This window comes from Falco naumanni, chromosome W, assembly GCF_017639655.2.
Source record: "Falco naumanni isolate bFalNau1 chromosome W, bFalNau1.pat, whole genome shotgun sequence".
In the NCBI taxonomy this organism is placed as follows: domain Eukaryota; kingdom Metazoa; phylum Chordata; class Aves; order Falconiformes; family Falconidae; genus Falco; species Falco naumanni.
Window position 1 is genome coordinate 27,389,029 of NC_054079.1, and position 27,840 is coordinate 27,416,868.

The 27,840-nt window shown below is 44.5% G+C and overlaps 1 protein-coding gene across 1 annotated transcript in view; it reads left to right on the plus strand.

Annotated features, from left to right (window-relative positions):
- Nucleotides 1-847: 847 nt before the first annotated feature.
- LOC121080459 (E3 ubiquitin-protein ligase RNF38-like) overlaps nucleotides 848-27,840 on the plus strand; it is a 170,297-nt gene continuing 143,304 nt past the window's right edge. The window contains exons 1-2 of the mRNA XM_040578468.1: nucleotides 848-1,583; nucleotides 1,849-1,945. Of these exons, the coding sequence (XP_040434402.1) occupies nucleotides 1,440-1,583; nucleotides 1,849-1,945 (241 nt within the window). The 5' untranslated portion in view covers nucleotides 848-1,439. The remainder of the gene's footprint in view (nucleotides 1,584-1,848; nucleotides 1,946-27,840) is intronic.

Sequence of the window (27,840 nt, forward strand, 5' to 3'; positions counted from 1 at the left end):
TAATCAAACCAATAAAATCAATTGATCTCAACTCTTTAACAAATCGACAACAATGTGAGATGCTCCAGTACATACCGAGCAGTACAGGCAGTACTGCTAGCCAGTGGCTTTCTGCTTTCTGTGTGTTTGTGTGGCAATCCATGTGGGGCTGTCCTCTCTCCATTGCTTGTATGCTTTGGTCATAAACTTTTTAAAGGAGAAGGGAAAAAAGATAAAGATGAGCAGAGCTCTGCCTGAGCTTAGTGCCCAGGCCCTTGACTGTTGAGACATCTGTCACTGCCACCGCTGGGGGTGGGGGCAAGTAGAGTCTGGGAAAAGAAAGAAGGGAGCAAGACCTGGGAGAGGGATGTGCCCTAGCATCTCAAGTGGCATATGATGCAGGACATTTTGCCCCTTCCAGTATGGCCAAGGGATATCCAAGGTGGTTGGGCTGAGACCTGCTGGTGCAGCTGAATGCTGGCAATGGGAGTGGGATGGAAGGAAAAGAAGTGGAGAAAGGAAGGAGAGGGGAGAACAAAACAAGGGAATGAAAGTTTGTGTGTTTGGTGGGGATGAGGCCCTCCCCTGGTTGTCACGTTCTATCCCGTGCAGGAGCCGGTATTCCAGAAAGGCACTGATCCCCTCTGCTGCCTTGGGACCATAGTGGACAGAACTGGTATGGAAGCAGGAAGATGCAGGGCTGGCTGAGAGCTGAGCATTCTTCTTTCTCACCATGTATAATTTATGCTGGGCTGGTGAGGCCGATAGCAGCAGGGGATAGAGGACTTGCCTCTTCCCAGCATAGAGAGAGAGGAAGGGGCGCGCACACACACACACAGACACGCACGCGCACACACACAGACACAGAGAGACACAGAGAGAGAGAGAAAGAGAGACAGACAGACAGAGAGAGAGAGAGAGAGATATAGATATCTAATACACGAATAGGCACCCGCGGGGAATCACCCCCCTCTTCCGGTCAGGGCCGGGATTGAGAAGTGGACCTCGTCGTTTTATACGAGGGGGGGCAAAACGGTAGAGGAAGTCCCCGAGACGGAAGGGTGGGGAGGGGACGGACTTCACTGATTCGGATATTCTTCTTTCGCTCCTCTGGCGTAGTGCTGTTATTGTTTCCAGGGCGGAGGCGGGGAAGGGAGAGGTATAATAGCCTTCTATGCTGCCTGTGTTTTCTCTCTTGCACTGAGCCCTAGCCCTTTGAGTAGTGAGGCACAGCTAATCGCCTCCCCTGCCGAACTAGCAGGCTCAGCCCCCGCCCAGTGCCCCTGAGCCCGTACAGGGGGGACAACGAGCTGTGACAGCCCCCTTGCCCTACCGCTGCTACTTCGCAGGGGAGGAGACCGAAAGGAAGTTTGCTGCCGCGCCCGCCACCCCTCGTGCGCTGTCTGGGGGATTGGGACCCCGTCTGCTGCCAACTGCTTGGGGGCGGGCGGAGGGAAGTGATGCCGATCGCCGCCAACTCGCAACCTTGCGCTGTGCAGCCCGCCTCCCGCCTCTTTCCTTCCGCCTGCCTGCGGAACCACGACCGGGAATCCGCAAAGTCCGGGGAGGACGGCGTTGAAGATCGATCGGATCCCCTTCGCCAGGTGGGAGAAGCGGATAGGGAAGCTGGGCTCACTAGCAGATTGGTGGCTCCTTCCGCCGTTTCCCTCCCCCCCTTCTCCTGCGCTGTCGCCTCCCGCGTTCTTCTTCTCCTCCTCCCCCTCCCCCATCACTGCCGCAGCCGTCACCTCCCCCCCAGCTCCCTTCCTCCTCCTGGAGCCCCCCCGAATCCACTCCAGCTTCCTCAGCTTCGCCATGAACGGTGGCGCCGCTCATATCCAGCAGCTGCCTCCCCCCACTCTCCGCCAGCCGCCGCCAACCCTACACAGGCCGAGCCTCCCGGAGCAAGGAACTCAGAGCCAGGGCAGAGGCAGACTCATCGCCGCCCCGGACACCCCTGTGTCAGGTAAGCGGTGCGTGTGAGGCAGGGAAGGCTATACACCCAACCCCACCCCTCCCGACAACCCCTTTGTTCATCTTCTCCCACAAAGGTCCCAGAAGTTGACACCCTCCTCAACACTTCAGTGGAGTTATGCCTGTCCCGCCGGGTATGTGTCCCCACGGGAGACACGACGGGTGTCTGGACGCCAGGCGGTAAAACATGCAGGGATAGGGGAGACACCAGAGTCGTGGTATCGCCCTCCATCTCCTTTGGGGTGGTCTCTGTAACCTTCTTGACTGGTCGCCTCGCGACCTGAACGGTGCTGAGTCCCCGGGGTGATATGAGAGCAGCAGCGCACACGGTGGAGACGTTGGGGCTCCTGGAAAAGGGACTAAAACTCTGCTAGAGTTATACCAAAGCAAATTAACTTTTTGGGGCTCTTGTTCTAGTTTTGTACCCCCTGGTGAACAGCTGAAACTGCAGTGTATCGGGGGTAAGGAGAAACAGACTCAACAAGACCGAGGGTTTGTGGAGTCCTCAGATCTGTGTTGAGAAGTCCTTTCCTTCTCTGCCTATTTTCTCCCTGTATTTCTGTTATTGGAATCGTTGAGTGGACTATACTGCTGGAGAAAGTTTCTGAACTCTCTTGCTCCATGTGGCTCAAAGGGATGCATGGGTCTTGCCACAGAGCCCGAGTTGGTTGTTAGGATAGAAGCATTTAAAATGATTCCATCCTTTGAGACCTTTCATATATATATATATATATATTTATTAGCATCAGATGTGCCATTATAAATTATGCTGTTGGAGAAGAAATGCTGTAATTAAATTTGAGAGGGCACATTTGTTCTTAGTATAATCATTGTTAATATAGTATTTGTGCTGTCTTTGTATTTCCTAGCCTGTTGGTATAATGTTGGGTTTTTTTTAATTTGAGATTACTGTTTTTTTACTGTGCCTTTAAATATGTCTGTACTGTCACATAAACTTTTATTGTATTCTGAATAATATCAGGGCTGTGTAACTTTGATTGTAGTTATTCTGTTTAGCTGATCCTCCAAAATATTATGTGAGATTCAGTGATTGTCTATGGTTAGCTCTGATCTCTTTGGTAAAGAAACAGCCCCCTAATACAACTAATCTGTTGATAAATGTAGTAGATAGCATAAGTGTATGGGTGATGTACTCTTACTTAATTTCTTTAATGAGTAGCTGGCTGCTTGCTTTCTTATTGTCCTTTGGCTTTATTGGTATTGGAAAGTGAACTGACACTTTTGTAAGCATCAAGTGTTTGATTTTTAGAATATTTATTTTGTGGGGATTCTTGCAGTCCTTCAGGAGTGGCATTCAGTTCCAAAATTACATGCACATACAAATCCAAAGCAGCCCCTAGCTGGTTGACTACTTTTTTCCTTTACTGTAAATGTCTTTTGAAACTATTATTATGACTGATATGGCTTCTTAAATTCTTGTATATGTTAGTAACTCCAAAATTTTGGGAAAAATCTTATGGAAACCCTATTTTTCTTCCTAATAATCTCTGTATATTGGCCATTTGACACCTGACTTTTTAAGTGTCAGGTCCATTTCCTGTTAAAAATGGTTACATGATGATATCCCTCTGAGGAACAGCTTTTGACCACTCAATTCACTTTTATTTTGGAGCTATGATGTTTTCAAGACTGAGGCCCTAACACTTAAGTTTATGTGTTTATTGTTAAACATGGGAGTTCTTTTCTAGACTGCATTGGGATTTCCCACATGATTAAATTTTAAACACAACTGTGCTTTCAGGATTGGGGTCTTAGATGTTTTTTCACCATTGTTTGCATATGGCAAGAAGAACTATTATATATAAAAATATAATAAACCCCTATTTCTATAACTATATAACTACATATAATAACCATATCTATAACATCAGTTTTATATATATGAAGTCAGTAATTATGCATTGGTGCAGGGAGCACAGCAAACAATGAAGGATCATTCTTTGGGACTGAAGCGTGGAAAAATAGACTAATTAATCCTTTCCTAGAATATATTTGTAACTGTGATTATGTCTTGGGGAATTACTTAGATAACTTATGAGAGTCTGTATCGTGGTTGTTTACACTGTTAGAAATCTTACTCTAAGATATATTTTATACTCAACAGGGTTCACCACTTTCCCTTGGAATTTGTGGTTGGAAATGTTTTAAAGGAATATCATGTTAAAAATTTAAACAGAATTTTAATTTTTGCATTTAAATTGGTATATATATATTGGAGAAATATCTGTGTATGTGTATTGGAGATCACTTCTTATTAGCTATCTCTCCTCCCCAGTTATGTGGGTCTTTCACAAAAGATGATATTTAACAGGGAAAAAAATATCTTCTCCAGATATAAGTGATCTCAGGAAGGGAAGTTTTACTTGACTAAAGTTCATTTCAATTCTGCTGTTTAGAAATTGGACATTCTTGGTGTAGTTGAACAGCTCAGGTTGAAGTCTGATCCCAAATCCTCTCCTAGCTCTCCTGCACTTCTGATAAACTCATAATAAAATTAACTTAATGTATTACTGTGAAAGAAAAAGTTTTACATTGCCTGTGACTTGGAAACTCTTAGATACAGTAAAGAAATAGAACCTTTATCAGTTTTTCAGTTCATCACAGTCCTGGTAACTGTGTACCAAGATCTTGCCATTGGATTAGGGGGAGTTCACTTTCTTGTTTTTACTCTGAAAAGGGATGGTGCTTTGGGGGATTGTTAAAAAGTCTTCATTAATGCAGATCCTGAGCTAAACATTCAGTTTTTGAGCAATCTCTGTTAGAGATGATGTTGCAGTCAGAAAAGTTTGTTTGCAACTATGACACTTGAAACAGTTAGGACCAGTTTATTCAAAGAGTTTAAGCTCCTTTGGGTACTAGAATTAAATGGTTAAGTTTTACAATGTGTTTGGATCCTCATAGCAGATGAATGTTCATTGTTAGTTATAATTTCAAGCCTATATAAAGTGTATGTGTATTATGACCTGCGATTAATCTTCTAGTGTTAAGAAAGTGTAGATATTTTACAAACCAAATCAGGTGGTGTGTAGATGGGAGAGAAGAAATTATTCCTATCTCACCCCCTACACTGGGAAAAGATCATTTTGGATCTGTGAAAATCTATTTAGTGCATTTAAATTTTTGCTACTGGAGAATTGAGTTGTGCACCTATTTGTGGAATCAGGAAGTTGAATTTTTTTGATGTTGCTGAAAATCCTGTTAGTCATATTTTTGAAAACAAGTTTTCCATTTTTGCCAAAAGGTAAAATATCAAGATCAAGACTATATTATTAAACCCTCCTCAAATTTTGGGAGTAACTAAACAGTAACAGTAACAACTAAACATATTTTATAAGCACTGTCCACAGAGATAGACACAGAGACACACATGCACAGACAGATGCACACTCATGGAATCATAGAATAATCTAGGTTGAAAAGGACCTCCAGAAGTCTAGTCCAACCTCCTGCTCAGAACAAGTCTAATTAAATCAGGTTTCTCAGGGCCTTGAACACCTCCAAGGATGGAGATACTGCAACCTCTTTGGGAAACCTGTTCCAGTATTTGACCACCTTCATGGTAAAAATTTTTTTCCTAATTAGAACTTCCCATGTTCCAACTTGTTTCTATTGCCTGTCTTCCTATTGCTGTGCATCTCCAAGAAGAGACTGACTTCATCTGCTCTGTATCCTCCAATTAGGTATTTGGGGACACACACACAGACACTCATGTGCACACACACAGAGGAGGACATTTCTGCACATGTACAAATGGAGGGAAATGCTCATGTGCTCGCACAGGGAGACACTTGTGTGCACAAACACAAGGAGAGTTGCACATGCACACAGGAGACATGTTCACACAGAGAGATACAAACAGAATAACAACTTCAGGCAGCTCAAAGAAGCCTCAGGTCTGCAGGCCCTGGTTATTATGGGGGACTTAACTACCCTGGTATTTGTTGGGAAAGCAACACAGTGGTGAACAAGCATTCTAAGATTTCTTGAATGCATTGAGGGCAACTTCCTGATGCAATTGCTGGATGTGCCAACTAGGAGTGGTGGGTGCTCTTCTGGACCTACTGCTTACAAATAAGGAAGACTTATTCGGAGATGTGACTGTCAATGGCCACCTTGGCTGCAGTGACCAAAAGATCACAGTTTGAGATCCTAAGGGGCATGAGGAAGACAAGTAGCAGAATAAAGACCTTGGACTTCAGAAGACCTGATTTCAACTTGTTTAGGGAACTGTTATGAGGGATCCCATGGAAGTCTGCTTTGGAGGGTAAAGGGGCTCAGGAGTCCTGGGAGATTTTCAGAGACAGCCTCCTCCAAAGCACAAGAGCATTCCATCTTCCTAAGCAGGAAAAGGAGTAGACATAACAAGAAACCAGCCTTGTTAAACAGTGAGCTACTGAGAGAGCTCAAATGCAAAAAAAGAAGCATATGAGAGATGGAAAAAGGGAAAAACTCCCAAAGAATATAGAAATATTGCTTGGGCATGTAGAGATGCAGTTAGGAAGACAAAAGCTCAGCTGGAACTCAAACTGGCAAGAGATGTCAAGAATAACAAGGCAGGCTTCTGTAGGTGTGTTTGTAGCAAGTGAGCATGTATGCACGAATGTTTCTCTCTGCACACATATGTGCATGTGTGTCTCCCCCTCATAAAAAAGTCTAGTCTAACCTTCTGTTAAAAGCAGGGTCTTAGATTAGGTTATCCAGGACCCCATCAAGCTGTCTTGACTATTTCCAGCTCAGCAGTTTAGCTACTTTTCTATCCATCTTGTGGTCCATCTATCTAGTCTGTATATTACCAACTTGCCAGCAAGGATGGGATGGGAGACCATGTCAAACACCTTGCTAAATTTGAGATAGATGATGTCCACTGCTCTCCCCATATCCACTGAGCAATTTTTTGTGCATTAGAGGAGGACACTCATGCACATACAAAGGGAGAAACGTGCCCTGACACATGCAGAGACGCTTGTGCATGTACACTCACAGAGGCTAACACAAGACATCCGTATATGGAGACACACAATGCTACAGAGAGGGAGAAACTAGCATGCACCCACACAGATGGAGATGCTCACACAGAGGGACAGATGTGTGCACACACACAGAGACACTTAGATTCATACAGATAAAGAGGGAGATACACATCCCTACACCCCCATGCACACACAGAGTACACTGATATACATGGGCACAGAGGGAGATGCACAGAGTCAGAGGGGGAGATGTACACACACAGAGCATGCACACATTGAGACACATGCACATGTACGCAGGGAGATGCACATGCAGAAGGAGGTACACACAGACACAGGGAGACTGATACACGCAGACAGGAAGACAGGGAAATTATGTACAGAGAGAGAGGCACACATAAACATACAGGGAGACAGTCATGAGTGTATACACATAGACACAGAGAGAAATACTTGTGTGCACACATGCACATTGGTCGATACTGATGCATGTTCACACACAGGGAGAAATGCATGTGCACACCACAGGAGATGCTCAGATGCATATGTATACACATACACAAATGCACAGAAGAAGACACACACACATGCACACACACAGCTGGAGATGCACACACATATACCATCATCTCTTCCTCTGTCTTGATTTTTCTGTTGGTACCAGTGTACAAACACTACTGAAAATGCCCTGGATTTGCTTGTATGCAGTTGAAAGGCAATTCAGGCCTAACATCTTATAGTTTTTATGGTGAGGATATGTCTGGTAATCCTGTCTCAGTTAAAATGACTGGTAACAGACATGATAATGATAACTTGGTGTACAGTACAGCCTCAATTCAGTGAAATGCAATGATATGCTGCAAAATGTAGCTGTCCTGTGTCTAAAAGCAATGACACAAGCATATTTAACTGTGACTTTAATTCAATATTAAAATCTCTTCAATTGCCCTTTGTAGTTGAATAGATAGCTATATTTTTTTTACCTCAGTCCATGTCCCAACACTTCCCTTCTATGTCTGCATTATTTTTCAGTATTGGAAATGATGCTACAACACACATGTTTTCATGCCTATCTTAAAGTAGCATCACAGACACTCAAAAATGTGTTGTTTGTGCTGTGGGATATTTCATTCCAGAGTAAAATTACTTAAAACATATTGCCTGCTTCTTTTCTTGTATTCTTCCCGCTTTATGTGGGGGTTGTGTTTTGGGACAGCTGGGGAGACTGAAATTTTATGTCAGAAGTTTTATTTATATAGTGTTAAAAAGAATGATTACTTTGTCACTGGAAGTAAAGAATAATGCTTTATCACAGTGCTAATAAGCGTGACTGTGAACATACAAACCCTTTGAAAATATGAGTTAGTTTTTTTTAAAAAAAGCTTTTGCTCTTCTTTTCATGCTGCTTATAACCCCTTTTCTTCACCCTCAATGTTACCTTTGCAAAATGAAACCCACATGTACATATAATCTTTTAACCTATGTTGTCTAAGAAAAAGATTTTAAATCTTTTTTTTCCTCAGGATTCTTGCACTTGAAACCCACTCATCAGGTCTTCTTATATGGTATCTGCTTTATATCAGAAGTGCAGATAGAATGATGTCAGCTAAACATAGGGTTGAAAAGCTGAATGAGATGCAAGATGTAGGGGGGAGCCACAGATCTGAGTCTGGACAACCTATCCTATCCCTCAGCAAGGTGGTCATCTGGCAATAGTTACTGGCAGCGACCATCCCAAACGACATGCTGGTCAGAAGCCTGACTGGGGAAGGATTAGGAATGTTTTCAGTGTGACTCTTTAGGAGGTGATTTGGAATGTCTTACTCGGAAGAGAGGAGAGAAGGATGATGCAGCAAAACCATGCAGGGGTGCTCTGATTAAGCTCCCTCCTCTTCAAATAAGAATGCAAAACGTCAGGGTGTGTCTTAAAAAAATTGTAGTGAATCTCCCTTCATGTGAACATGCTGATGTCAAGGTGCTACTTTCCTCCTGCTTTTATTTTTCTGTTGCTTTTTTCTTTAGATGTGTCCTGGTTTCGGCTGGGATAGAGTTAATTTTCTTCTTAGTAGCTGGTGCAGTGCTGTGTTTTGGATTTGGTGTGAGAACAATGTTGATAGGATACTGATGGTTTTAGTTGTTGCTGGGTAATGTTTATACTAAGTCAAGGACTTTTCAGTTTCTCAGTGAGAAGGCTGGAAGGCATGGGAAATTGGGAGGGAACACAGCCAGGACAGGTGACCCAAACTAGCCAAAGAGGTATTCCATACCATATGACGTCATGCTCAGTATATGTAAGCTGGGGGAAGGAGGAAGGCAGGGATGTTCAGCGTTATGGTGTTTGTCTTCCCAAGTAACTGTTACCTGTGATGGAGCCCTGCTTTCCTGGAGATGGCTGAACACCTGCCTGCCCATGGGAAGTGCTGAATGAATTCCTTGCTTTGCTTTGCTTGCGTGTGTGGCTTTTGCTTTCCTTATTAAACTGTCTTTATCTCAACCCACAAGTTTTCTCACTTTTACTTTTCTGATCCTCTCCCCCATCCCCCTGTGGGGGGAGTGAGTGAGCAGCTGTGTGGGGCTTAGTCACCAGCCGGGGTTAAACCATGAGTCCTTTTTGGCGCCCAGTGTGGGGCGTGAAGGGTTCAAGATAACAACAGTTTTGATTGGAATGTGCTAGTTTGAATTTGTAGCTGTTACTGCTATTTAGCTATTTAGGGGCAGGTTTCTGTGCTTGCCATGGGGCTCTCTTGCCTTACTGTATATTAGAGTCTAGTGCTCATTAGTGGCTGATTCTTGCTTCGCTGCTTGCTGTATTGCTTATCATCTCACTGTGCCATGCCCAGGAACATTCTGATAACAGCAATGGTGATGCACCTGGACTGGCAGATGGCCAGGGCATGGCTGCTGTTTCTGTGCTGCTGTACCGGACAGGCTGGAACTCCAGTGTGAACTCCAGTCAAAGGGACTGTGACCTGTGGATGAGTCCACGTGGGAGCAGGACACCCCAAAGCCCCTGTGGCCGTGACTAAGTCCATGCCTGAGCAGGTATATCTTGGAGTGTCTGTGGCCATGGTTATGTCCATGCCGCAGCAGGTATGCCTCTGAAGGAATTGTGGCCCAAGGACAAGTCTGTGCTGCAATAGGTACGCCTTGAAGAATCAGTGGCTATGCATGAGATCATGTTGGAGCACCTCAAAGTGTGTGACCATGTATAAGCCCACGACAGAGCAGGTACAGCCCTGGAGGGATTGTGGCCAGGGATAAGGCCATGATAGAGCTGATTTACTTTTGAAGGGACTGTGTCTGTGTGTAAGGCCACGCTAGAGCAGGTCTATGGTCATGGCCAATGGATAAGGCCCTGTTGGAACGGGTGCACCTCAAAATGACTGTGGCTGTGGATGAATCTGTGCCGCAGCAGGGATAACCCTGGAGAGACTGTGGCTCGTAGCTGAGGCTCCACTTGGAGCAGGTACAACCCTAAGGGACAGCAGTCTGTGGATAAGTCCAAGCCAGAGCAGGGGCAAGGGGAGGAGTTCATTGCAATGTTAAACCCTATGGGCTGGTCCAAAGGGTCCAGGGATAGAGATTGTAATGGATATACCTTTAAATTGTTGTAACCCATGATTTGAGTTTCATGTTATAGGAATGACTATAGCAGAAACCACCTGAACCATTGGAGGACAAGCCTTACAAGAAGCAGTGCAAGTGCAGCAGTGACCTGACCTGAGCTGGCTTTGATGCCCGATAACCCCATACAACACACAACCTCTCATCTCCTGAGTGACCACCATAAGAGATTGTGTTCATGGACTAAATGAACTCAATGGAAATTGTGTGGACATTTTATAGACATATTTACAAGGGTGGTGCATAGACTAGGGGAATGATATCAGTGTATTATATCAAAGGATGGGAAGGGTGATGGTGGTTAATGAGGTTGTATTGGAAAGTGTGGCATGACATAAATGGTATGGATAAGGGGTGGATAGTGTCCTGGTTTCAGCTGGGATAGATTTAGTTTTCTTAGTAGCTAGTACAGTGCTGTGCTTTGGATTTGGTGTGAGAACAATGTTGATAGGACACAGGTTATTAGTTGTTGCCGGGTAATGTTTATACTAAGTCAAGGACTGTTCAGTTTCGTTGGGCCCTGCCAGCCAGAGGGCTTGAGGGTCACAGGAAATTGGGAGGGGACACAGCCAGGATAGCTGACCTGAACTAGCCAAAGAGGTATTCCATACCATATGACATATATAAACTAGGGGAAGAAGAAGGAAGGGGGGGACATCCGGCATTATGGTGTTTGTCTTCCCAAGTAACTGTTACATGTGATGGAGCCCTGCTTTCCTGGGGATGGCTGAACACCTGCCTGCCCATGGGAAGTAGTGAATTAATTCCTTGTTTTGCTTTGCTTGCATGCGTGGCTTTTGCTTTCCCTATTAAACTGTCTTTATTTCAACCCATGAGTTTTCCACTTTTACTCTTCTGATCCTCTCCCCCATCCCACTGTGGGGGGAATGAGGAAGTGCATGTGTGGGGTGGGGCTTAGTCACCGGCTAGGGTTGAACCATGACACGATGTGTTTTGGTTGAACTGTTATGCTTGTTCTATAGTATTGGGAGTTTTTTGTGGTGGTTTTTTTTTTTCTCTCTATGTGTGTGTAAAGTGCAGTTAATATATATTTTGTTGTTAGAGCTCCCTGGCTGTGGAAAACATTTTCTCACTGTTGAGGGGAAAATTATTGGCTGTTGTTCTTGTGTACTGGCAATCTAAGATACAGCTTTCTTTTAGAAATTACTTTACTTGACAAGTAATGTAGAAGGAAGAATGAGTACTTTGTTTTATTTAGGGAAAGAAGTGGGAAGTGGCTTTGAAATTTGATATTTTAAGGTTTTTGAGTATGTATAGTGTTCCTGTTTTCTCATCTTCTCAAATACAGATACATGCCCCAAATGTTCATTTTTAAAACACTGTCTTCTCCAGACCTTTCTCAGTTGAAGGAATTGATATCATACCTTTTATCACCTAGGTTGCTGTTCCCAGAATCACTGCTATCTTATTTAGGTTGAGCCTCTGCCTCTCAGCACAAGCCCTTGTTAATCATGGTTTGTATGAAAAGGGAACCTTTATCATCATCTATAGATGATAAGACATTTCAAGACATTTCACTAATTTCTCTTGTAATGGCTAATCTTACATTATAACATAGATAACCTGTGTTCATTGCAGCGTTGTCTAGCACCTGGTATGGTTTTGTTGGGAATCTTTCCTGTGTACATAGAGAGATGATATTTATCTTTTATAGTTTGGAATTTTTTCTTAACAATTAGCCTTCAGTAAAGCACTACAATATTTCAGAGTTCAAAAATGAGCCAATACATCACTATGAACTTACCTGGCCATCTGGACTGTTGTCTGACCCTGGTTATTGTCATTGGACCTGCTCTGTTCTCTTTGCACAGGTAGGTACTGTGGGTTTAAGGGCCCTGAGAGCAGCCCCTCCTCCTGGTGGTTTGGCTGCCTGGGCTCAGGGCCAACTTAGATATAGTACAGCTGAAGGCAGCCCCCCTTCCCTTTCCCTTTCCCTTTCCCTTTCCCTTTCCCTTTCCTCTGGTGACTTTGGGGAGAGTACTCCCAGGTAGCTCTGCTGGGAGGCCTCAGCCAGACCCACCCCCACTTCCCTTGGCTTTTAAGCTGATGCTCTAGCAGCTGGCCTCCACCTGAGCTACAACTACACCACAGCCATGCCTGTACCTACCTGGCCAGAGACCTTACTGATGCAGACCCTGACCTGGGGACAGACTTCCTAGCCTAGTCTCAGATCTGCCTCATCATCACAGACTTGCCTGGCAATTGGAACTCTTGGTTGAATCTGGCTACCATCCCCAGGCCTGCCTTGCTTGCCTTAGTTGGGTACTGTGAACTGGGCCCTTGCTGGCAAGGTCACTGCTTCTGCTGGCTTTGTTGCTCAGCTCCTGGCTCCTCTTCCCTTAGGGAGCAGCCAGCCCTTACTGCACCCTGAGAGTGGGGCTGCACACCTTGTAAGCAAGGTCACTGCCCCGACCTGCCTTGCTGTCACCCTTGTCTCCTAGCTTGCCCTCCCTCACAAAGGAGTCACTCTTACTGTTCCCTGAGAATTTCATAGCCTCTCTCAGTTAACAAATAAGAGGGAGCACAACTGGTCATGTACATAAGCTGGTGTGTAATGGCATGATGACATGAATGAGCATTCTTTATGATTTCTGAAGCCCTGCCTACTTTAAAACAATCATTTATACTACCTACTCATCAAGGGGGGTAATTTTTTAACCTTTAAGAGACTGCCTTAGATACTGTCAGACAGCAGCAAGAGTAGGGCTGCCCTTTCAAGGAAGATGAGCCAGAAGCTGAGGACAGACACAACACAGGCCAAGCAACGACCTCACCAACAGGGCACATTCCCACAGCACTAAGAGGCAGCGTGGTGAACAGCAACAGGTCCTACCAGTAGTCCAGGGAGTCAGAGCTGCAGGCTCTTGGGACCAGGGGAGCTGCAGTGATGCAGAAATTCTGGAGTGGCCTTACATAGTTTCTCATTCTTAGAGTAGTTAGTGATTATTCAATTTCTCCAGTTCATCCAGGAGGATCATGGCTCAGGATCTGTCCATGCTGCCCCTGCTTCCCACACATACCTTTCCATTGATTTCCCTACCAGTTCTAAGCATCCATCTAATTCCACCAGATGGCCTTCTCCCCTTCATAACCAACCTCTCCTTCCCAGACATACCCATTTAGTCTGCTAACTTCAGATCAGGATCCTGGCACTATGTCGGATGTTAGGCGCTGATTAGCAAAATGCCATCATGACTAGAACAGGCACTGATATGCCAATACCAGGATGCTTGACCCATCCTGTCAGAGTGTTCTCCTGCTAGCTAGTGAAAACAGCTCCCCTTCCTGACCACAGAAAAGTTTGATTTGCATGGCATTGTCAGAACAACAGGCTTTGTTCAATGTCTTGATTTAGGCTGCAGTGATCCAGTGCAGGGCTGTCTGGCAGTGCCCCCAGACAGTCCTGATCCCATGATTTGCATAAATTACTCATTCTCCCATGTCTTCACCCTCCTTTTCATTGCCCTCGTACTTCTGTTGCAGGAAAAAAACCCTGGTGAACCTATGTAGTTTAAATCAAATCAGGATCCAAATAGTTTATTGATGACATAATTAGCCAGCAATCAGTGAACTATATATTCAGGATCAATATCAGGAATTCAACAGATAAAGCACAATACTACAAACTCACAAAATATTAATAAACACTTAAAAAATTGTGAACACCCTCCTATAACTAACCCCAAGAGGTTTTAATCACCCACCCCATTGACACCATTATATGCACACCCTCTCCTGGGAGTGCAGGTACCTCTACTTGCACACACTTCCTGTGGGAGATGTGGGTGATCCAGCTTTATGTGAAGCAATGCTGCTTCCTATATTCCTGATGAGAGAGTATCCCATGAGGATACACTGAGGATACACTCTCTCTCTCTCTCTCTCTAGCTATATATGTTATTACTGTACAGTTACCCAAGCACTGCTGGCCTTGCAAGATTCTACTCCCCAAAAGGCCCCCGATACTCACGTTAGGTGTCTTCTCCTTAGCCTCAAATGAAATCCAGCCATCCCTCATGGCACTGCCCATAACTTCTTATTGATGAGGAGAAGCAAGAGCAGAATTGCTCTATGAGGGGGAAAAAAAGAGTTACAACCAAAAGGCAATTACAGAAAAGACAGGGGCAATGGCAGTGGAAAGGGTCTGTGTGATAAGGCTTCAGGAGGGAGACACAAAAAACTAGGTAAATCTTCCAGGATCATGGGAGCTCCAGGCAGTAGGTGATTTGGTCAGCCATGGTGAAAGGCCCCAAATAATGATGGTCTAGCTTGGCAGATGGTCAGGCAGTCTGGATGTGCTTGCTAGGAAGCCAAACCCAGTGACCAATGGAGAAGGCTGTGGCCAGACAACATCATCTGCCTGTTTGCCTCTTATAGGTGTTTCTGGCTTTGTCCAGCTGGGTTATAAAGAGAATGTGAATTTGATGGAATTGTACAAGCAGGTTACCAGTTGCAGGTGCATGTGAAGCAGCTGCTGTGGTTGGATGACTCTGAAGGTGTAAATCAAAGTTAGCAAAGAATGGAGTCTACTCTGAAGATGCAAGGGTGTTATTGTTGTAAACAAACTCTGCCAATGGGAGGAGGGTGACTGTGGTGGGTTGACCTTGGCTGAATGCCAGGTGCCCACCAAGCTGCTCTATCACTCCCCTCCTCAGTGGAACAGGGAGGGAGAAAATAAATACTTGTGGGTTAAGATAAAAGCAGTTTAATGAAGCAATAGCAAAAGTCATGTACACAGAAGCAAAGGAAACCAAAAGTGTTATTCTCTACTTCTCATCAGCAGGCAATGTTCGGCCACTTCCTGGGAAGCAGGGCTTCAGTACACGTAGTGGTTGCTCTGGAAGACAAATGTCATAAATAACAAATGCCCCCCACTTCCTCTTCCTTTCTCTTAGTGTTTATATCTGAGCAGATGTCCTATGGTATGGAGTATCCCATTGGTCACTTTGGGTCAGCTGTCCTGGCTATGTCCCCTCCCAAGACCTTCCCACCCCCAGCGTACTGATGAGGTGGGGGTGAAGGTTGGAGAGACAGCCTTGATGCTGTGTGAGCACCGCTCAGCAGTAGTCAAAAGACTGGTGTGTTATCACCACCTTTCTAGCTACCAATACAAAGCACAGCACTATGAGGACTGCTACGGGGTTCAGCCAGACCCAATACAGTGACCCAGTCATCTTGTAGAAAATTATTGTAATGCCAGAGATACTGTTCCAGGATCTGACTCACTCTCTCTGCTCATTGGTCTGGGGGTGGTGAGAGAGCAAGGCAAGTTTGTATGGGGAAGAGCCCCACAAGCTCCTTCCAAAATCTGTCTGTAAACTGCTTTCCCCCCCCCCCTCCCCCCTTTCCCCAGTCAGTAATGATGCTGTCTGGGAATGGCTATGGCATCAAAAATGTGCTGTAGGAAGTCAGGCAGTCTGTGGACAATTTCCTGAGGGGAAAAAAGTAAGCCATCTTAGTGAAGAGGTCCATCATTGCTAGGACAGCTGTGTTGTCCTGTGAGTCAGGTAGGTCTACTATGAAGTCCATGGACTGTGACCTGTACTGTGGGCCACCAGTAGGTCCAGGTAATCAGGTGTTGTATTTTCCATCAGCCCATGCATCTGGCTGCAGATCCATGACGGCACTGATGCTTGCATCAGTCTCTGCAGGATGTACAGCTTCTTCCCCCAATACAGGCAGCTGTCCTGTTTTTGCAGGCTAATTTAGTACCAGGGCAATGCTTTGCTAGTAGTGCTCATCCTCTGCTGTGGTGGTGACAAAGTGTCTGAGTTCCCCTTCCATGACAAGGCATCAGCCTTGCCATTTTGCTGCCCTGGACATTAGGTGAAAATGAAGTGAAAGTGCATAAAGACAGAGGCCTAGAGGGCAAGGCTGAGAGAGAGAGACCTGTCATCCCTCAGTAGTATTCCAGGCTATGGTGGTCAGTCAACAACACTGTTGTGTCTTTTGCCTCCTTGAGGAGGTGAAAGGCAGCTTTGATTGCCAGGAGCAACTTGTCCCAGATGTAATTTGTCTCAGTGGGAGCAAGCTGCTGAGAGAAAAAGGCACAGAGGTGGAGCTCCCACTCAGGGCTGACCTTCTGAGAGAGGATGACCCCTACCGCTCCAAGGCATCCACTTCTACAATGAAAGGCCATCTGGGTAGTCTAGGAATGGGGCTGTAGTGAGTACCCATTTCATTTTCCTGAAGGAGCATTTCTTAAGTTTGGCATAGAGATACTTCTGTCACAGGTCACTCGAGAATTCCTGCATGTCGTCTACATGAGCCTCTTGAGTGGTTGAAAAAGTCAAGATGTCATCCAGGTATGCCACAACAGAGCTATCAAGCAAATCCCTCAGGACAGAATTTATAAAATGTTGGAAGGTGGTTGGAACATTGCAGAGACCAAATGGCATCACAAGATACTTGTAGTGGCTGTACCTGGTGTGCAAAACAGTTTTCCACTTGCCCCCCTGTAGATTTCGAGCAAGTTGTAGCACCCTCTCAGGTCCAGCTTTGTGAAGCAACTAGCTCCTGCAAATGTACCAAGAGCTTCAGGATGAGAGCCAGTGGGTGATGGTTTTTAACCATTGTATCATTCAACCCCCTGTATTCTATGCAGGGGCAGAAACCTCCATCATTCTTTTTGCTGAAAAATATGGGAGCCCTGGTGGGGGAGATGGAGGGGACAGATGAACCTACATGCCAGATTGTCCTCAAGAGCTGCTAATTCCAGGCACAGAAGCATTTGAAAGGCCCCTCCTTTCCTTGGATCAGGCCAATGGGACAGTCATACAGGCAATAGGGCAGTAGTGTTTCCATCCCCTTCTTCTCAAAGACATCTGCAAAGTCAGTGTACTCATGTAGGAACATTGTTGGGAGCAAGGGATCCAGTGACTGAGGCAGAGGTATGTTCAACCTGGACAACTGCACACATGATGTAGAGCCAGGAACATGGGAGTCTCTGGGTCAAGTCACAGAGGGTGCTGTGGTGAGGGAGACAGCCCCAAGAAGATCCTAGGGCCAGATCTTGTCCTCAGGTTCTGAATATCCCCTTTCCACATGAAATCCCAAGAAGGCCAATTGTCAGTTAACAATAGGTTCTGCTTCCATAACCAGGGCAGCCTGAGTATGACTAGAAAGAGGGGTGTGTGCAGGATGAGGAAGGGCAAACACCAGGTGCCGTGGTTACCCAAAGAGGAAAAGTCTCATGAGTGATGCCCCCCCATCCCCCCCAATCTTGGGTTCTCCTCCCATCTTATAGCAATGATTGTGCTTGGGGTGGGTCAGGGCTGGGCACTCTCCATACTCAGAGGCCATAAACCAATGGGAGGTCCCAAGTCTACCAGAACAATAGTTAAGATGGTGTGCCCACCTGGGAGGGTGATGATCCTGGACTCACAACATCCCTTACCTTGTGCAGATGCCCCTGACCACACTCCCTCCACTAGTGGCTAGGGAAGAGGATTTGTTGGGGCAAGTGGCAACACAATGGCCTTTCTCACCACAGTAGAAACATACCCTTTCCTTCCATCTGTGTTCTCACTCTTGAAGTGAGGTTGGGTTTTGCCTATCTCTATGGATTCCTCCTCTGGGGATAGCAAGGGAGGTGGAGCAAAATGTGGAGGTATGCTCTCTCTGGTGTGCTATCAGGCATTTCTCCAGGGTGACAGCCAAATCTAAGAGCTGCCCCAGGCTCTGGGGTGGGTCAGCCCTGGCTAGCTCATCTTTGAGAACCTCAGTCAGCCCTGATCTGTAACAGGCCATAAGGGCTTGGTTCCTCCCACCTGGTTTCCATGGCCAACTACATGAATTTGAATTTGGAATTGAATTGAATTGAATTGCATAGTTAATGCCTGACTGACTCCCTTGCCATAGCTCCAGCAAGGCAGCCTCAGCTGCATGATTGAAGTTTCCTCCATTACTGTTCCAGAGCAATGAATAAATAATCAGGGTCCTGGAGCACTGCGTCTTTGCTCTTCATATAGGGGGTGATGCAGTCTAGGGCCATCCCTGAGAGCCAGAATATTATTAACTCTGTGTGGCTAATTTCTCTTGGATAAACAGTACAGATTAGCTGTATCTCACTAATAAATCCCCATACCCTCATCTGATGCCCATTGAAGGATTTGGGGAGGTGGGGGGCAGGGGTAGTCTGTGACCTGCCTCTGCATGCTGATTACAGCTTCTCATAGGGTTTGGAGGTCAGCCTGGAGCTGTGGGGGAGCCATAGGGGCAAGTCCCTATCTAGCCTGAGAGCCAGACTCTGGTACTCAGCTCAGGGCTCAACAAGGCCAGAGCTAACTGTCAAGGAGCAGCAAGAGGAGAACTGCTCCATGAGGGAAGGTGAGCTGAGAACTAAGGTGTGACTGATCAACAACCCCTACAATGGAAGAAGGCTCAGAGAAGATAGGCAAGGGTGATGTGCTCATGACACTCAGAAAAGAATGTAGAAAGTGACCACACCTATTGTAAAGGAAGCTGAACTTATCTCAACACAAAGGGGACTGTTTTAGATAAACAGGTTGAGTCAACTGGTTATGTAAATGGACTTCCCTCCCTAATACAATCACCAGAGAGTATTATCTTCCTAAGCCAGACAGACCAACATGGGAAATGTATATGTGGCTCAGCCCAACATAGAGCAGAAAACCTGGACAACTAGCAAGGTGAATTTTGAAGAAAGCAACAGGCTTGAGCTGGCTTCAACCCATGTATTCCTTCCTGGCAATTGGGGATGCTCAGTGTCATGATGGTGAGCATATAGATATTGGTAGTGGGAATCAAGTTTGTATTGTGATCCAATTATATGTTGCAATTGCTGTAGTGTGTTTGTGTTGTGATTTCAGTATGTTGCTGTATCACTCTGCTAAATCAAAAATACCATGTAACGTCAAATACCTACAAATAAGTAAATCTGATATTTCATATTATTCTGGAATAACTAAAATTACCTGGTCAGAGACTATCAGACTGTGACACAAAGGCAACTGCAGCACAGACAGGGGCAGTGATCTAACCAAAAAGGGCACAACACCACAGTATTTGAGCAGGGTGAGCAGAGCAGGGGTGGTGATAGCAGCAGGTTCCATCAACAGTCCAACAATAATCAGACACAGGTGAGGTAACAAGTCAAATCTGAGGTCTATCTGGAAAGTCCAAGCAACATGTCAGGAATGACAGGGGACAAGACTGGAAACAAGTATATCAGTCGCATAGCTCAGGCAAGGACATATAGTATGAGCCTGAACTTAAATGGAGCCCCTAGACCCAGTGAGCAGAGGGTATGTGAGTGGGAGTCCCAGGTAAGGTTGGTCAGGACAATGAAGGCCTATTATTGCACTCAGTGCTTTGACAGTTATCTGTCACTGACGTGCGGAATTAGACTCTATAACTCGAAAGTTATAAAGTAGGTATGTTTATTGCGCGCAGATGCACGGGGGATCGCTCCTCCACAAGCGTGCATACCCGAAGTGACGAACCATCCCACATTTATACAATGAAACAAATGAATATTCAATTAGCGCCTATACATATTTGTTACCTAAACCCCGCTTTGTATGTTAATTAGCTTATCAGTCCGTTTCCTGGAATGTGGTGGTCTTGCAGGTTTGTAGGTGATTCATGTTCTTGTGACCATCCAATCTTCTCCAGCAAGGAGACTTAGCACTCCCTCCCTCTAGATAGCATTTGAATGTCTCTCATCCTTTTCTCATTCTTTTTTAAATAGCCCCTTTGTCAGAGGAAGAAGGGCAGGCGTCTCCCCGTCTCCCCTTTGTTAGAGGAAGAGGGGCAGGCGTCTCCTCAAAAACTGTAGTTGTCTCCTCAGAGCTGTGTGCCTATGTGACCAGACACCGCACCCATGACTAGTCACCATACCCACATTCCTTGAGCAGACATATACAATCACAGTCGGTGTTAAGCGTCCCCATTTCACACTATTTCTCCATATCAATCCCCCCTTTTTATTAAATTAAGTAAATTCTTTTACTTAAGCAGTCTTCCCGAATGATATAAAGCATCATACATAAGTGTTACCCTTGTAAACATTCTCCAAACCCACAAATATAACATAATGGTTAGTATTAAGGAAATTTCTAAACTGATCAATAAGATCACAATGGGGTGTACCATAGTGTTAAGAATTCCTGTTGCAGAAGGTGACCAGCCAAAGAGAGTATCCCACCAATTATGGTTTCCATCCTGTCCTACCTTTTTTAAAACTTTCTTGATCCCCTCTACATCATGATGGATCATAAGAAGAGTTTCATGTCCCTTTTCTTTGGTTTCTTTCAGTATACGTTGTAAATCTGCATGTTTTAATAGTTCTTTTATACTACTTATATTTAGTCCTATGGGGGTAGGAATTATCATCTGTGATAGGGTAAAGTTGGATTTTAAGAATTGATGAGACACTACTGGGGCTGAGTAACTAAAATCGCATCCTGTTATACTAGTGAAATTACAAATACAATAATTTGAATATTGTGCAGTCTCCTTTACCTCCCCATCTACGGTTATTATGTTACACTTAGTTCTCAAACACGCACATTCCTTCCCTGCATATATAATTACTGTTTTCAAGTTTGCATTTGGTCTGGCCTCGAAATGACATATTTTCTGATCTGTATCTAAACAAGTATCCTGGGCCATTATAGTATTGCTTTCACAGAGGAAGCCCTGCTGTTCTCGCATAATACAGGATTCTAAATCTACTGTTTGCCACTTGTCGCCTATCTTTCTGGCCCATGTTCTATGTTCAAAAGGGTATAGGAGCACCCCATTATGGTTAATTCCAAGGGCTACAATGGGGTGTATGGTAATTATTACTGCATTATGTATGGTTAATACAAAAGCTGTGATTGTGTGTGTGTTGGGGTCGTAGGTAAAGTTCACCATATTCCACCATGACTGGAGTTTTCTTTCTACTTCCGTAGCATTGTCCCAAACCATCTTTCGAATTTCTGTAGGAAATATGCCTTCCTCTCCTTCTCTTATTATGGATGCAGCTATTGATTGCATCCACATTTGGGCTTGGATACAACTTAGAGCCAGGGCGACGTCATCCTGTAAACCACCTAATGCCTTAGTGATGAGTTGATGATCTTCCATGTTTATTTGTTCCCACCTGGGGAGTACCTTTGATATCAACCATTGGTGCGCCCCTAATGCCAATAATGAAGATTTTAGTGGTTGTTGTAGTTTTGATAGATCGGCCGTGGTGGCGGCTAGTTTATTCATTATCACCTCTGAGTCTATGGAGTTTAATACTCCGAGTCCTGTTCCCAATATTCCAGTTACATCCCTCACTATTCGGTTTCGATAAATATTTCCCCTTTTTCTTAACCAAGTTGTCCATCCCTCATAAGAGGTTCGTAAGAAGGGGGAACAGGATGGCTTAACATCAGAAACATTGACTTGTATTTGTAACTCTATTCTTTTAAGAGACCATTCTGGGTTAAACAACATTTGTTGCTGGCCTGTATTTCTGATTACATATGGTCCAATTGTATAAATTTTTGGATTTGGTTTAGTTAACTTAAGATCAAGCGTTAATGGGGTTGTTGTAACTGTGGTGGTGGTAGGAACAGTGGTTAGCATGATTGTTATTTTGATCTTATAAGTCAGAGCTGTTTTTGGGGATTCCTTTCCTAGGCATATTATAAAGATGGGCTCGGTTAAGGTAAAATTGTGCCAACATTCCCGTGAATTAAAGCACATGGCTGTATTTAGAAGGGTAAATTCCTTATCTACCTTTCTGACATTAATCAGGGTGTCTCCTGAAATCTTGGTGTTATCTTTTTCATTATACGTTTGACACCGTACTTTTATCCTATCTCCTAATTTTCCCCATAATCGGTCGACTTTGTGTACATCCTCCCAATCCCATTGATTCTTTTGGTACACCTCATTTTCAGAAAAAACCACCATAGCTAGTTTCGTCTTTGAGTCCACCTTTCCCATTATTCCAGTGTGTTTTTTCTGGGCATGATTCCAAGGCCAGTTATCAGGCTCTTGGTTGTAGGCAAGAGAGAGGGTACAAAAAAACACAAATGGTTTAAACCCACTATTGATCATTTTAAGAATCTAAACGTTCCTCATATATACATATAAAATCTGTTTTGATCAAAAATATCTTTGTTTGAGTTGGGGCTTACCGATAACAAGTTGGGCAAGACTGGCCACTGGCTTAGTCCCAGACTCTTTTGTTCTATATTGTTTGTTGTGGTGCTCTTCCCATATAGTGGATCCACAACCGCCCAGGTTCACTTACTTGCCACCCACATTGTTCCCATTTGTCCGAGTAAATTTGAGTTTCAGTTCTTTTTTATCTGGGGTTACTCTCCACGAAGTTGCAGGGGCTTTCTTGATCCGGGTATGGTGAATCCAAGAATTCTGTCCCTCAACCTTGATTGCGGTGTAGGTGGTGAGTAGGACTTGAAAAGGTCCAGTCCACTGTGGTTCCAGGGTTTTATCTGCAAAACACTTAACGTATACATAGTCCCCTGGTCGTATATCGTGAACAGGTCCATCCAGACCCCTACTGCGTGTTCCCATCACATGCTTCTCAATTCTTATTAATAGTTTGTTTAGTGCCACCTTATAGGAAGTCATTGTTTCTTCACCAATCTGTGAAGACGTCCCCTTTTGTACCCCATAGGGTCGTCCATACAAAATTTCAAATGGGCTAAGCCCCTCTTTTGCTCTTGGTCTAGTTCGAATTCGTGTAAGAGCTAATGGCAAAGACTGGGGCCAAGTTAGATTTGTTTCTTGACCTAACTTGACAATCTGTTGTTTGATTAGATGATTCATCTTTTCCACCTGGCCACTTGATTGTGGTCGGTATGGGGTATGTAATTGCCAATCTATTCCTAGATGGTGGCTGATCTGTTGCACTATTCTGGACACAAAATGTGGTCCTCTATCCGAGGACATTACCGCTGGGACTCCAAACCTAGGTATTATCTCTTGGAGCAGTATTTTGGTCACTTCCCGGGCTTTAGCAGTTCTGCACGGGAAGGCTTCTGGCCAACCTGAAAAGGTATCTGTTAGTACCAATAAATATCGATACCCCCCTTTTTTAGGAAGTTCCGAGAAATCAATCTGCCAATGTTGCCCTGGAACATTTCCTTTCCCAATTTTTCCCAACTTTGGCCCCTTGGTAATCTTAGGATTAGTCTGGAGACAAAGATCACATTGTTGGGTTACTTGTCTAATAGTAGTATACAAATTTCGTGCTATTATGTTTTTAGTGAGATCCTTATATAGAGCTTCTGCCCCCCAGTGCCTTTTTCTATGTTCTTCCCGAACTACTGACCATACCATGTAGGAAGGAATCACTATTCTCCCATGTGAGATTACAGCCCACCCTTCCTCATTATATGATCCCTTTAGGTCAGAAATCAGTTTGCGATCTTCTTTAGTATAGTCTGGTTTACCTTCTAGAGATATTTGTCCATCGGGTATTAGCGCACCCTCTACCTTGATTGCTTTTCTGGCTGCCTGTTTTGCTTCCCTGTCCGCCAGTTCATTTCCTCTTTCTAATTCTGTGCTCACTTTCTGGTGTGCCTTGATGTGCATAATTGCCACCCTTTCAGGAAGCTGGACCGCATTTAGGAGTTTCAAAATTTCTTCCGCATGTTTGATGATTTTTCCTTGGGAGTTTAACAGTCCCCTTTCTTTCCATATTGCTCCATGAGCATGTACCACTCCAACGGCATATTTAGAATCAGTCCAAATATTTATAGGTTTTCCCTGAGCTCTCTCCAGAGCTCGAGTAAGGGCTATGATTTCAGCCTTCTGTGCCGAAGTGTCAGCTGGTAGCGGTCCCGATTCTATCACTTCTTCAGAGGTTGTAACAGCATATCCAGAATGTCGCTTTCCATTCAGCATATAGCTGCTCCCATCCGTGAACCAATGTTCAGCTCCATTAATAGGAACATCCTTGAGATCTGTCCTACTAGAATAAGTGGCTTCGATTGTTTCTAGACAGTCATGATCGACTGATTCTCCAATATTCCCATTAAGAAATGAGGCCGGATTGACGATGTTTGTAGTCACGATCTCAACATCATCTTGTTCCACCATTATGGCCTGGTATTTTAGGAATCTCTGTGGGGAGAGCCAATGCCCCCCTTTTGTTTCAAGGACTGCAGACACTGTGTGGGATACTAAGACAGTCATTTTCTGGCCCAAGGTAAACTTCCGGGCCTCCTGGATGTTTAGGATGACAGCTGCTACTGCTCTCAGGCAACCAGGCCACCCTTTTGCAGTGGCATCCAGCTGTTTAGAGAAGTACGCCACTGCCCGTCTGTATGGTCCCAAATCTTGTGCCAGTATTCCTAATGCCATTCCCTGTTTCTCATGGGAAAATAGGAAAAATGGCTTACTCACATCAGGAAGTCCTAGTGCTGGTGCCGACATTAAGGCTTTCTTCAGTTCATGGAAAGCTCTGTCTGATTCAGCATCCCACTGAAGATCCTTCTGATTAGCTGCTATCAGGGAATATAATGGTTTAACAAGCAAGCCATAATTACATATCCAAAGCCTGCACCATCCTGTCATTCCCAGAAATGTCTGCAGTTCCTTTACAGTTCGTGGTCGGGGGGCTTGGCATATGGCTTCTTTTCGGGCCTTCCCTAGGACCCGTTGTCCGGCACTGATCTCGTACCCTAGGTATGTGACTTGTTGTAACACCACCTGTGCCTTCTTCTTAGAAACCCGATATCCTTGTAGTCCCAGAAAGTTCAGCAGGCTCACAGTCCAAATAATACAAGATTCTTCAGTTCTGGTTGCAATAAGAAGATCGTCTACATATTGTAACACTTTCCCTTCTCCTGGTGGTGGTTCCCATAACTCCAAATCCTTTGCTAATTGGTTTCCAAAAATTGTGGGGCTATTTTTAAACCCCTGTGGCAACACCGTCCATGTGAGCTGGGTCTTTCGACCGCTTCTGGGATTTTCCCATTCAAAAGCAAAAATTCTTTGGCTGGCTTCATGGAGAGGGAGGCAAAAGAAGGCATCTTTTAAGTCTAAAACTGTGAACCAAGCTAGGTCAGGTGTCAGGGTGGTTAGTAAGGTATAGGGGTTAGCTACTACAGGATACAGATCCTCTGTTATTTTGTTAATGGCCCTTAAATCTTGAACTATCCTATAAGACCCATCAGGTTTTTTAACTGGGAGGATAGGTGTGTTAAATTCTGACTCACATTCTTTTAGTAGTTTTAATTCTATGAATCGCTCTATATTTGGACGAATTCCTTCCCTATCTTCCCTTTTCAGTGGGTATTGTTTAATTCTTATCGCACGCTGTCCTTCCTTTAATTTTACTATAACAGGTGATGCATTCTTGGCATGTCCCGGCATGTCAATTGCCCATACTCCGGGATATACCTGATCAATAATTCTGGTATCAATTTCCCTTTTTATAGGAGTACTGGCCAAAGATAGGCTCATAACCTGTATGTATTGATGATCATTTACCTCCAGAGTAACTTCCCCTTTTTTAAATTTGATTGTTGCCTCCAATTGTTCTAATAAGTCCCTACCAAGAAGGGCCTTTGGGGAATTTGGCATAAATAGGAATTTATGGATCCCCATTTGTTTTCCCAACTTATATTTTAAAGGTTTACAAAAATAAGCCTTTTCAGTTTGGCCAGTTGCACCCTTTACTGAAACATAGTCATTTCCCAAAGGCATTAAAGCTTGGTTCAAAACCGAATAGGTAGCTCCTGTGTCTATTAAAAATTCCACCTCCTCCTGTTCTTCTCCTAATTTTATTTTTACTAATGGGTCGGCTAGTCAATTTTCTTCTTCCATGTGAGCTATTGTTTTCCCTTGATTACTGCGCCATTTAGTATTTTCTTGATGTCGGCGTTCAGGGCATTCGTTTTTCCAGTGTCCTGTCCTTTTGCATATTGCACACGGATTCCTACCCAGGGGTGTTAGCCCACGCCTTGATTTAACTTTAGATTTTTGATTCTCATTTTCTCTTACTACTGCTAATATTTTCTTTTGGTCCTGCTTGTAACCTTCTTCTCGATTACTAAATATTCTCCATGCTTCCTCTACTAATTTTTCCAAGTCTCTATTTTCAGGAGGTCTCAATTTTTGCAGCTTGCGCCTAATATCCCCCTGTGATTGTCCTAAAAAGAGGGATATTAGTTGCTGTGCGCCCACCTCCGAATTTGGGTCCAGAGACGTGTGCCGGCGCATTGCATCTCTTATCCTGTCTAAGAATTCTGAAGGTGTTTCAGAGGGACCCTGTCTAACCTCATATAACGCTGCCCAATTTATTGTTCTAGGAATTGCTTTCTCCATTCCTCTGAATATCCATTCCTGGTATGCCTGTAATCTTCCCATTTCAGCGGCGCGGTTTGGGTCCCATTCCGGGTCCAACAAAGGAAACCATTCTCTATAATTATCTCCCTTTATATTATAGTGTTCCTTTGCGAGATCCCCCGCTGTTTTTATGACCAATTGCTTTTCAGTTTCAGTCAAACAATCTAATAATAATTGTATATCACTCCAGTCAGGGTTGTGCTGTTTTATCAGAAATTTAAAATTCTGTGCCGTCTTTATCGGATCATTACGGTATTCTCGGGCAGCCTCTTTCCATTCTCTCAGATCAGCGCCCGTGAATGGAACTTTTATTTTCATTGTTCCTCCGTCCGGATTCACGGCTTCTCGGAGGGGTGCCTGTAAAACAGACTTCTGTCTGGTGCGTGAAGACACCGGACTATTTGGAGCCGTAATGGCAGTTTTTGTGTTTCCTTGTGTGGCCCCGGGTGTTTGGCTTTCTTTATAAATGACTTGTGGAATTTCTTCCTCTTGTTCGCCTGGGGGTGGACTGGGAGCCCCGGCCGAACCTTGTCTCTCCACTCTATAAGGTGGATTAAATAAATCATTTAATTCGGGCTCTTGTTCTCCGTTTAATTTGATACACCTTTGTCCAATACTACATGCTGAGCAACATCTTTTCGACTTTCCTTTACGCTCCCTCCTATCCTCTCTTTCTAGTGCTAGTACCATAGGATCCCGAGGGGGTACTAAGCCGCAGTCCTTTTGCCACTCAGGTTTGTCCCGGAGGACGAAGAACATGTCTGCATATGATACTTCATCCCACTTTCCCTCTCTCCTCAGAAACAACATTAATTGCAGGAGAGTGTTATAATCTAACGTTCCTCCCTCCTGAGGCCATTTCGCATCACTCCCCAATTTATACAAAGGCCACCACTGATTACAATATTTAATCCATTTTCTTCTATTT